This window comes from Alosa sapidissima, chromosome 15, assembly GCF_018492685.1.
Source record: "Alosa sapidissima isolate fAloSap1 chromosome 15, fAloSap1.pri, whole genome shotgun sequence".
In the NCBI taxonomy this organism is placed as follows: domain Eukaryota; kingdom Metazoa; phylum Chordata; class Actinopteri; order Clupeiformes; family Clupeidae; genus Alosa; species Alosa sapidissima.
In genome coordinates this window covers 26783455-26796100 of record NC_055971.1, presented here as the reverse complement: position 1 = coordinate 26796100, position 12646 = coordinate 26783455, and the positions used below count along the sequence as shown (strand labels likewise).

General features: G+C 43.9%; 1 protein-coding gene and 1 long non-coding RNA gene across 2 annotated transcripts in view; both read right to left on the bottom strand.

The window, feature by feature from the left end:
• Positions 1-200: 200 nt before the first annotated feature.
• Positions 201-2325, bottom strand: LOC121684333. The gene is made up of 2 exons (XR_006023110.1): positions 1253-2325; positions 201-1199 (listed from the first exon to the last, which is right to left on the bottom strand). It is a non-coding gene; the product is annotated as an uncharacterized LOC121684333 (long non-coding RNA).
• An 88-nt stretch (positions 2326-2413) lies between these two features.
• The window catches only part of prkd2 (protein kinase D2), a 56422-nt gene continuing 46189 nt past the window's right edge, over positions 2414-12646 (bottom strand). The window contains exons 16-18 of the mRNA XM_042064324.1: positions 11960-12227; positions 6806-6891; positions 2414-3579 (exon numbers count right to left, since the gene is read on the bottom strand). Coding sequence (XP_041920258.1) covers positions 3364-3579; positions 6806-6891; positions 11960-12227 — 570 coding nt within the window. The 3' untranslated portion in view covers positions 2414-3363. The remainder of the gene's footprint in view (positions 3580-6805; positions 6892-11959; positions 12228-12646) is intronic.

Genomic DNA, 12646 nt, shown 5'->3' with positions numbered 1-12646 from the left:
ACATCTTGCCATTATAATCATACTTTGGGGTGGGAATCCTATTTCCAACCATTACAGTGCTTAGTACACAGAATGAAATTGCTTTTATGTGTGTGTGTGTGTGTGTGTGTGTGTGTGTGTCTATGTACGTGTATACACAAGTGGATGACAGCATATGTGGGTGCCGGCCGTAAAAAAAGAAAACACACACACAGATTATATATTTTTTTCTGAATCAGACTGCTGTATTTACTAAACTTGTAGGGATCCCCACACACCCTCCAGTCATACAAAAACATCATGCATTTCCCATATACTAACATAAAAAGTGTACAAAAGAGTCCTTCATCGGGTTGTCCTTAAGGCAAAGCTATTTCTCTTAACCATGCATCCAGGTAACATGTCGTCTTTACTGTAGTTCATTAAGGAGATCATTGCAGGGTTAATATCTGTTCTAGCTATCGTGGAGGGGTCGGAACACGTTCGGTGAGGGTGTGGGGACAACCACTGTCCTATCTAATCAAATTACACAGACTCTTCTTCTCTCAGGTACGAAACATTTAAAAGATGCTGCATGTCCATTCTGACTGCTACATGCTGTGCAAAAGGATAGCGCCCTGTAAAGGCCAAAAAAAAAACAAGGTTAGCGCCCTCTAAAGACCAAAGAGGGAGACGGTGAAAAGCTAAGCACCATTTGAGAAAGTTCATCTAAAAGCCTGTCAGTAGTCCAAGGAGAAGAACTGTGGAGACGCTATTTTTTTTTTGTTTCTAGTTTGCTTTCTGTTTTTTACCGTCTCTGTTAGCATTTGTAGGTAGGCGTCAGCACTGATGGTCAGCGAGAGGACAGGGGATTAGGAAAGGCTTGAGTGACCAACACAAATCAAGAGCACAGTGTCAAGAAAAAAAAAAAGAAGGAAAAACATGATCATGTCAAATGTCAACAAGCGGTAAAAGATGACCCAGCAATGCTATCATGCGCCTTGTGATGCCAGAGGAAGGAGAGGGCACAGCTGCGATGTGTGACGGGAAGTTGTAGCTGTGTGTTGTGTGTGTGTGTGTGTCTGTGTCTGTTTGTGTGTGGGTGTGTGTACATGCGTGTCAGACTACCGAGGGAAGGACTGAGTCAGTTTTCGGGGAGGACAGCCATGGCTAGTCTTGTGATGATGAAGATCTTAATTCTCATAACACACCACATTACATACTGAACACACACACACACACTCACACGCAAACACACATATACACAGACTCTCTCACACACTTACACACACACACACACACATACACACACTCTAATACACTCACACACACACACATACACAGACTCACTCTCACACACACACACTTTATTTGTGTTGGATTCGTTCAATCCATCTCATTCTCTGTCATTGTGATCAACAAGTGGTTGAACAGAGAAAATGAGATTCTTGGCAGTTCGCAGTCCATCAGACAATTGGCTGACTCAGCTCTGTGTATCTCACCCAAACAGAGCAATCAGTCACACACACACACACAGATACAGCACAGCTCTGAGTATCTCACCCCAACAGAGCAGTCTTAGATTAGTCTGGGCAGGGAGCCTCTGATAGTCTCATCATATTGGCTTTCCCCACACATGCACACACACACACACACACACACAAACTGCATCAGTCACACATGGAGATTGTTTCGACAATTCCCGGCAGTTCTGAGACTCCCCAGAGGTATATGGAGCCTCCACCCCGGGGTTAAGGCAGCCTCAGGGACATGAGGAGGAGGAGGCCCACCCCTCCTCAGGAGCGAGGAGGACAGAGGGGGCGAGGAAGATGGTGTGTAGCCCCAACTCCCTCCAGTTCAACACCACCCACCCCACCCTCTCCCAAGCACGTCAGCAGGAGAGTTGGAGGAGGATTTGAAAAGAAGTGGAGAGAGAGGGAGCGATGTTGGAGAGATGACTGACTCCACTCGTCACTCCAAGCCCACGTGTCCTCACAGCTAACATCCTCATCCATCCATCCCTCCCACACACACACACACACACACACATACACACACACACACACATACACACACACACACACACACACACACACACACACGCTGGGTTTGACTCCACCGCCGGTCCAGGGCCAGGAGGAGAGTGCCTGGACAGACCTGGCTCAGTCATAAAGCTAAGAGGAGTACAGTGGATGTAAGTGATACTACGTCAACATGGGAGAGGGGCAGGGGACACTAACAGCATTCTAATTCTAATAATTAGGGCAGCCGTGGCCTACTGGTTAGCACTCTGGACCGGTAACCGGAGGGTTGCCGGTTCGAGCCTCGACCAGTGGGCCATGGCTGAAGTGCCCTTGAGCAAGGCACCTAACCCCTCACTGCTCCCCGAGCGCCGCCGTTGTAGAAGGCAGCTCACTGCATCGGGATTAATGTGTGCTTCACCTCACTGTGTGTTCACTGTGTGCTGTGTGTGTTTCACTAATTCACAGATTGGGTTAAATGCAGAGACCAAATTTCCCTCACGGGATCAAAAAAGTATATATACTTATACTAATAGAATGTGCCCATCAACAATCTAAGATTCTACTAAAAATTCTGTCATATTCAATGTATTGGGGTAGAAACATCCCACATGTCTACATTCAATGCTATGAAGCCACTTTGAAAGTTTGTTTACTGCCGTTTCACTGCCGTCATGAAAACTGAACGTCACACTTCGGTACTCTACAGGCCAAGATATACTTTAGAATGCTCATTCTACAACATTCTAAACGCCCCCTCCTCCCATCGTCTCAAGATGTTGATGTACTCATGCTGATGCACTGTCCTCTCCATCTCCTCTCTCCATCCTTACAGGAATCGATTACATTCAGTGAGCCTCCTCCACCTGTTTTTAATGGAACTCTCTCTCTCCATTGTTTCAGCCTCTCCTCCTCCTTCACTCTACACCTTTTGTCCCCCCACCTCCCTAATAATATCCTTAAATTATTATTATTATTTATAACAATTATTTAAAATAAGTGTGCTGGGTTAGCATGCCGCTCCGTCCAGCACCTTGTTTTTTGTTAGACTTTTGTTTGTAAACTCAGGGCATTACTGTAAAAGAGCTTAATGCTCAGTCAGTTTCCCCTAAATAAACAATGCTTGATGATGATGAATCCTTGGGCCTCTCCTCCTCCGTCTCATTCTCTATCTCTACAGGATGCTGACTCTTCCGGTGAGGCCCTGCATGTTGGCGCCACACCCCCCCCCCCTCTCTTCCTCCTCCTCCTCTTCCTCCTCCTCCTCCTCTTCACTCCATCTTGCTCTCTACAGGATGCTGACCCTCTCGGTGAGGCCCTGCATGTTGGCGCCACCCCCCCCCCCCTCTTCCTCCTCCTCCTCCTCTTCACTCCATCTTGCTCTCTACAGGATGCTGACCCTCTCGGTGAGGCCCTGCATGTCGGCGTCCTCTCCGCCCTCGTCCTCCTCTGCGGTGGGCGGGGGCACCAGGTGGGCAGGGTAGGGCAGAGTGTGGTCACGGGCAAAGGCCTGCCAGCGGCTGTCATCGCTCTCGTGGGTGATGTAGCGCTCGCGCAGTTTCGTCTCCAGCTCACGCAGGTCCAGCCACGTCTGGTAGTCCTGCAGCACGCGCACACACACACACACACACACACAGTAACAGAGTTACACTCTCTAAATATTACTCCTAAAGACCTAAAAAGCTGTCTTAATGTGATAGTGACATTGCCACATCTGATTGCTTTGTAGAAAACACACACACACACAGAGTATTATGGGACTAGAGTCTTAAAGAAATGTCTTCATAAGACTATAGTCATAATAATCAGGGCTAAGCACTTTACAGGCTCTCTTGAGGAACCTAATGTTTAAGTTCATGTCCCGACTTGATGAGTCTCAAAACTGTATTATAATGGAGGATCCTTTTTTGTGCATTTACAGCAGCTAAAAAAACAATTTTGAGTTACTGGCATGATAAGAACTTGAATTTAGTCAGCAACTGGATGATAAATGTCAGATACATGGCTAACTTGGAACTCTCCATGGCTCGAGCCCATCGGGCAAAGCCAGAAACTGTGGATGCTTGGGAACATTTTGTGTGTGAACTTCTTAGAGACTCTTGAGTTATATCTGTACCCCTCCTTGAACAATTTTTTTTGGTTACTGCCCCACTGGATGACCCCCCCCCCCCCTCCCTTTGGCCACTATTCCCTGACTTCATGTTATGAGGATGACGGTTTTGTTTGTTTTTTGTTTTGTCTTTGTGTTTACTAAAAACCTAATAAAAAGTTAATCACAAAAAAAAAAAAACTGTATTATAATGATGCTCACAAGCCCCAGGTGCAGCTCGGTCAGATATCATATTTGTGGAAACATTGGTATGGGTGCCTGTTAAGACTCAGAGTATGTTTGTATATGTTTATGTATCTATTTCTTTTTGCTTTATTTTGCTTAGTGTAACCTACGGACTCGAGTGGCTTATTGATTTTCTAAAACTGTTATTATAAATACCTGGCAAAGTTTCATAAAGTAAAGGCACAGCAACCAGAAATATAACGAGTTATTCCTAGATAATCATTCTTCCGCCAAGAAATATATTTCCTATATCTGAATGGTTGCCAAGCAACGTCAAGATATATATACAGTCTATGGGTATGACTGAAGGGCTGTAGCCTTTATAAAGGTATGACAGCAGGGCTGTACAATGGGTCTTATTGTGACCCTAAAGGTATATATGATCATGTTCTAAAATGGCACTTTAGATAATAGATGTGTGGTTATGGTGGGTGGAAAAACAAAGACATTGTTGATGTTAGTGAGAAAAATGAATGAAAATCTGTTCCCCGAATACAGTAGATCGGGCCGAGATTTCACACAGTTCAAGTGAGCAGTTTCCACTATGGGGGTGGAGGTGTCCTGCCGCTACCTGCCCAGGAATCTCAGACGAGACCTGTTGCTCAGAGGATCCGTTGGCTTCGTTTCATCAGAACATAATTGTGTGAGGCTACTGTTTACAACTGAGGTTGAGGGTTTCCTGACCCTACTTGTCTAGAGTTAGCAAACAATTAGCAGTCTCCCAGTTCCCCCACAGGAACCCTCCACCTGGAGATCCTGCTGCTGCTTGCCTTGTGTGTGTGTGTGTGTGTGTGTGTATGTGTGAGAGAGAGTAGTGTTTAGCAGGGACATGTGTGTGTTTGGAGCAGTGGTTTGTGTTTCATTTTTATGCTACCAAGTGGAACCATATGTATGTAAGTAGTATAAGTATATATACTCTTTTGATCCCGTGAGGGAAATTTGGTCTCTGCATTTATCCCAATCCGTGAATTTGTGAAACACACTGCACACAGTGAACACACAGTGAGGTGAAGCACACACTAATCCCGGCGCAGTGAGCTGCCTGCAACAACAGCGGTGCTCGGGAAGCAGTGAGGGGTTAGGTGCTTTGCTCAAGGGCACTTCAGCCGTGCCTACTGGTCGGGGTTCGAACCGGCAACCCTCCGGTTACAAGTCTGAAGCGCTAACCAGTAGGCCACGGCTGCCCAAATATGGGCATTTTGCGGCACGAGCACTCACAAACATTGTGACATACAGATAAAATGATTACCGCGTGGAGAGTACAAACTAGGACCAAACTGGAATCGTTTGATTATTAAATGTAAAAGTAGAGCTAGACTCAGTATTGCTAGGATCTGACCAGGATCCGTGTTAAATCTGGGTCCTGTCTCGTCTTTTGACTGAGCTGAGAGAGGCATGTAAGTCAAAATAGCAGTAATGAGGCATGTCGGCCAAAATAGTGGTATTGATTTCCCCTTCTGAGTCTGTCTGAAGTCCAACCACAGTGACCATAATGTTCCAGAGAAACTCTCCAGAAATGCCAGATGCCTTATGAATCACCTCAAACATGTGATGACCATGTTTCCCGATGTCGCTGCATCTACTTTACTTCTGGAGTGCATCTAGTCCACATCTGATCCACATTGTCCTTTTATCTCAGATCTGTGACTTGTGATTGGTACGTGCTAAGCAATCTGAGGCTGACTGCAAAATGGCCGTACTGATTATACAGCATGCCTGTGGGGACTCTTTATGGCAGCAAACAATTAAATCATCTGACATCTCATTGGCCAGAGCAACTTTCTATGTGTCCATTTCTATGTGACTTCTGATGTCATGTTATATGGTTATGATGGGGTACTCTAGTAGTAGCATCCTGTGCCAATGAGTGAGTGACAGGACTGAATTAGCCGCACATGAATGCATGAGACTGAGTCTGAAGTAGTATTTTTGCATATTATGAGAAGAGAATTAACTCTTCAAAAAAGCTTTATACAAATAACAGGCTTGCATCTAAAAAAACAACATGAAGGTCTAATAGCAGTGGTACATATGCAGTCTTTCAAGATTTAAATTATGGTGTGTGTGTGTGTGTGTGTGTGTGTGTGTGTGTGTGTTTGTGTGTGTGTGTGTGTGTTTGTGTGTGTGTGTGTGTGTGTGTGTGTGTGTGTGTTTGTGTGTCTTTCATTGTAAAGAATGGAAGGAAAACTGGCTCAAAGGGAAGAAAAATAGCTTGAGTGATTTTCTTCAATAGCTTCAGCACTTACAGAAGGTGTTACTGCGGTATGAAGGTATGATTGTGCCATTCATGTGTATTTATGAGTGTGTTTGTGTGTGTTGTGTGTATGTTGTGTGTGTGTGTGTGTGGTGTGTGTGTGTGTGTGTGTGTGAATATGTGGGCAAATGGTTTTGTATGTAATGCATGCATGTTATTTGTGTGTCTGTGTCTGCCTGTGTGTGTGTGTGTGTGTGTGTGTGTGTCTGCATGTTTGTATGTGTGTGTGAGACACACCTGCAGCCAGGTATGGCTAAGGCTTTTATCCACACTGTAGCGTTTCCTCATCTTCACCTGCAGCAGGTTATTGATGAGGTCAATAGCTGCAAAGAGAGAAAGAGGAGACAGAGGAGAGAGAGAGAAAAAGAAATTCAATTCAGAACTTCTTCCTGGTTCCTGGTTTCAATTCAGAACTCAATTCAGAACTTCTTCCTGGTTCCAAGTGTGCCTCGATCTTGTCTTGCCTCGACTTGCCCTGCGACTCGGTCCAGCTCTCCTTATAGCTTACCGTGACAATGAGTGACCTTGTCATGCCAATAAAGCATATTGAAACTGAATTGAATTGAGAGAGTTAAATAAGGCATCTCGTTCTTCACAGGCTACACAGCACAAGTGCCTGATATGTGATACCTCATTTACAGTATTCATCTATCAGAGCAGAGCAGAGAAAAGCTGTTTCTCTCAAACACTTTATCAACACAGTCAGTGTAGTGATGAAGGAATAGATTAAATAGACAGATATGGAAAGTTTACAAAGTGATTTAATGCTCCCTTTTAAAGAGTATTTGTAGTATTTTCAAAATACAAAACTCCAGTATTTTATTTTGATACATGCCGTGGCTACTGTATTTTGTAGGTTATTTTGATACACTTAAAATTAGGTTATTTGATAGTTTATTTGAAAATACATTTGATGTATTTTGCCCATCTCTGAGGGCAGGGAGGGGAGCAGAGGGTGAGGCTGTCTAGGGTTGAACTCTCTTGCGCTAATCGCTAATCAGTTGTCTAGGGTTGAAATTGATGGACAAGTTAGGGAGGCTTCCACTCTCTTGCGCTAATCGCTACGCTGCCTCCACAGCATCCTATTCAGCAACACCTCTCACGGAAAGGGAGTATAGCCACTAACAGCTTTTTAATGACTAGTCAGTACTTATAAATCACCAGCTACCGGCTACCCAAATGTGCGGTGTTTAACTATGCCTTCTTAACGGCCATCAAGAAAATATGAATTAAGGGGAAAATGTTTATATTAGTACGTCATATAATGATTGTGATCTAATGATCAAACTTCATGTTCCTAAATAATTCTTTATCTGGATACCTTCATGGTGTAGCTAAAGTGTGTGTGTGGGAGGGGGGGGTAAGGTGGTAAGGCTAGTGAGCTACATGCTATATATCATGTGGTAGCAGTCTCTCTAGACAGGCCCGTCGCTAGAAGGCAAGCAAACCAAGCAATTGCTTGGGGCCCCGAGCTGGCCAGGGGCCCCAAGACAACGACTGGTTAAGAATAAAATGCAACGACAAACTGTGAGTGCCCCTTTGATAGTCAATGCAGTAAAGTGCAACGACACTGTTACCGGCAATACCGGGATCCCCCTCAAGGGGGCCCCTATCAGTAGTCGCTGACAGCAACCAGCCAGCCAGGTTTGTGATCTCTGTTGCCGCAAAAATATAAAACCTCGGCAGTCATAATGAAGCGGAGTTATGCGTCCGGAAGCCAGAAAAGAAAGAAGAGAAAGGAAGAGGATGACAAGAAAAAACAAGATAGTGGTAAGTGATAAATTACACTGGATAAAATAGCTCTACTTGTCTTGTACAAATGGTGTAATGTCGCAGCAGGAAGGCTAGCCTAGGAAAAAATGTTTATGTTAACTACCTGCCTGACGGCCCATGCTTGTAACAAACTAGAACAGTTAACGCAACTTTTTTTTCGAACGGACGGAATGTGGTTACATACTGTAATATGTTTATTAACGGGATAAGGAAGACGTAACCTGACCCTAGCCAGATGAATATCGTTCCGCTTAGCTCCGCCTAGCTTCACTCACATCCATCTGGGACCTCTTCCATTGAGAGTGATTTCTCCAACCAACTTTATGGTTTAGCCAGTCAGGACGCAGGGCGGGAGTTTCATAGATGTGACATAGCGTAGAAGCGACTGTGAGTCTGTTATTAGCGTCACGGGTTGGCTTCGATGTGAGTGGTTGAAGTAGCACGTCAATAGATGACGGACAAGTGTCTTATTCAATCATATGCAAGCATTTTTTGATTAGGCCCAGCCTTCTGAAGCAACACTTCAATGGATCGGTTCCAGATGGATGAGTGGAGCTAGGCGGAGCAAAATTCATCTGGCTATTGCCAGGTTAAGGAAGACGCAGATCTGTTCCAGAATCACTGTTTATCGTATTTAATGACATAACATTGCTATAGCTTTGTAATAGGTTTTGATGAAAGTGGCATAGCTTCTCTGCTATACTAACTATTCGACCGTGATAATCTGTTTACCAAATGGGGGTTAGGAAAACCACACGATAAATTCCATGCATCAAAGCAGACTGGAACATGTCTAGCAGTATTCATGCACGCCAGCTGTTTACTGTCTTTAAAGCACCAGGTGCGTCTGTCTAATTCTCAAACAGCAGAATGCTTAAATGCTATGTTAAGCTGCAAGTAGGCCTAGGTCAATGTATAACATTAGCTTGGGATGTTTTTACAGTAAGCATTGGTAGTTGTGAAAGCAGCTGCATCCCTTCTAAATATCAAAATATGGAAATGCTAACATATCTTTTCTTTCTCCCTCAAGGTGCTTTGCTTAAATTTCCCTCAGGCTCTTCCTAAGGATACCTCCACTGATCAAGGTAGAGTGAATTTCTCTCACTGAGCTGAGCTGTTAATGACCTTTTCCAATATGCCAACAGTGAAATGGTCAAACGTACTTCACAGGTAATTTCAGATTTTTTTTCAATTATTTTCCCAGGTACACCGTCAACTTTATCCTCCATTCATGAGGAAGAAGCTGACATTGGATTTTATGGTACGGTGGTGTTTTTGCAAATGTTCAAAACTAATGCACAGTATATATATGCAACAGCAGTATTTGCACTGTCAACATTTTTTTATTTATATAAAGTGTGGGTGAACTTAAACTGTATGGCTATGCTGTGGTTCCTGTAGGCTTTGCGTGCGGGGAGGGGGCGGGCTCTATGTCCATTTTGCTTGGGGCCCCCAAATTCCTTGAAACGGCCCTGTCCCTGGACGGAGAAGCTGAGACTAGGGAAGAGGGAGGGTTATAATGAATGGACAGCTTAGAGAGGTGTCCACTTTGGTCTGATCGTTCCACTGCCTGCGCTGCATTTAACCCAGAAGAACCCCCCCCCCCTCTCTCCTGACAGCAGACAGACGAGAGGAGTTGAGCTTTGCTACCACAGGCAGAAAGAAAATGGAGAGAAATAGCCCTGCCGTTTCGACAAGTAATGACCATTCATTATTTATAAACGGCCGGGCACGGGCTAGCTGGCTATCCTCACACACACACGCACACACACACACACACACACAGTCACACACACACACACACACATCACAGACATGTTAACCAGCAAAAGATTAGTTATATGCATATATATTAGTGCTCAAAAAACTTTGTGTTTAGATCTATACTATATACCAGTAATCTTGGATCAAGATTAGGATTTGCCTAAAATAGATGACCTACTGATTAAGAATAAGACATAGCTCAATAATGATGCTTAACACAGATCTTGTTGAAAACTAAAACATACACATATCAGTTGTGTACTGTATTAATTGTTAATATGTGTTCCCTGAAGTGAGGGAAGTTTCATGTTTGAATCAGCAAATCAGGGATTTTCTCAACCACAGTTTCATATCTAAATTTGGAGAATTTATTCCCATGACGTTTCATCACACTTCTTGCGAAATGGCGCATTACTTTTTATTTGCATGCAATGCCAAAATACAGAAATGAAACCCAACAGACCTTAACCACGTGAAATGAGAACCACCATTTTTTACTATTATTTTGCTGTTTTTCCCAGTTCCTCACAGAGTGAAAAACACAAATGGAGGTAATAAACCATAAGCATGAACCCCAAATATAAAGCCATCTGTGCTGGGCATGACTGGAGAGTCTTGATTGATGCTATGTAGCCTAATCCATCAGTAAAGGAGTTAATTTTGAGCATTTGTTTGTGTCTTCCCTGTCAATCATACCATAACGCAGCTGTATGTAATCATATAGCACTGCTATACTTTTGTGTGCCATGCTGGGAGAGCAGCAGATCCCTATTCCTCTCTGCCACTGAAATCATTATGCTATCACAAAGTCAACGTGAGTTGGGTTAATCAGGAGGGAAAAAAACTGATTGCCAGGGGTCTGAGAGAACTCAGATGATGTAATGATTTGAAATTATATCTGGACCCCCCCAGGAGTGTATAAGGAATGGGACAGCTCATGGAGCACCTATTCTTTATCAAAGTGTCAAACTGACATCACTGAAAATGACTTGATAAGGTCAATCAGGTTGGCTAGTTATCGCTAAGGAATGAGACACCTCATCACCGGACAGCTATTCTATATCATTATAAGCACCTGACTGACATTGTGGAGGGGTCTGAAAATGTAAGGAGACAGGTTGTCTAACACAAGCAGGTCTCTGAGGATTGAGACTGAGGGCACCATACTCCAGAACTGGGAATGGGAACTGATTGTATTTCACATTGGGAATGGAATTGCCTACTACAGAACAAAAATGCTTTCTTGTCATGTACTTTTAGATAATGCAATGCAATGTATATATGTATACTGTATACCATGCTAAACCATACACCCCATTCTACACCATGCTATATCATGCTATATCATATCTATAAGAGTTAGACTGTTCTTGCCTGAGACACCATGTAATGCCTTATTGATATCTGTGTCTGTGTGAAGCACTTTGAGTGGCCGCTAGGAAATGGGTTATATATAAGTAAATGTACCTTACCTTACCTAAGCCATCTACAGTATACCATTCTACGCCATGCTATACCATGCTATGTCATGCTAGTATACCATTCTACGCCATGCTATACCATGCTATGTCATGCTAGTATGCCATTCTACGCCATGCTATACCATGCTATGTCATGCTAGTACAGTATACGATTCTACACCATGCTATGACATGCTATGTCATGCTAGTATACGATTCTACACCATGCTATGTCATGCTAGTACAGTATACGATTCTACACCATGCTATACCATGCTATGTCATGCTAGTATACCATTCTACACAATGCTATATCATGCTATGTCATGCTAGTATACCATTCTACACCATGCTATGACATGGTCTACCCTGTTGCGTGCCCTGTGTTACACACCCTCAGGAGAGATCTGTTTCCAGGGGTTGGGGGGGTACATGAAGGCGGCGTTGTGGATCTGATCGTTGATGTCCTCGTCCTCGTTGAAGGGGAAGGTGCCGCTGAGGCTGACGTACATGATGACCCCCACTGACCACATGTCCAGCGAGCGGTTGTAACCCTGGTTCAGGAGCACCTCAGGAGCCAGGTACGCAGGTGTGCCCACTACAGAGCGCCGGAACGACTTCTCGCCAATGATGCGGGCAAAGCCAAAGTCACACAGCTTCACCTGAGCCGAGGGAGGGAGAGGAAGAGAAGAAACACAATGTAATTACATAAGGTCACATCAAGAGGAAGAGTGGAGAGACAGAGAGAGAGAGAGAGAGAGAGAGAAGAAAGGGAGAATGGATAAAAGTAAATATATGAAACCAGTTTCAGCCAGTTTTAGCCAGTTGTGGAGGGAGGGACATGGGAAGAGAAGACAAGTACAAGTAGTGGAAATATGGATATGAGTAAAAACAAAAGTAAAAATGAGGAGAGAAACAAATGAAAGAGGAGAAGGGGGAGAGAGGAAGCGATTTTGTACATAGTCACCTAAGAGTATAGTATATAAGTATATATACTTTTTTGATCCCGTGAGGGAAATTTGGTCTCTGCTTTTAACCCAATCGGTGAATTAGTGAAACACAAACAGCACACAGTGAACAC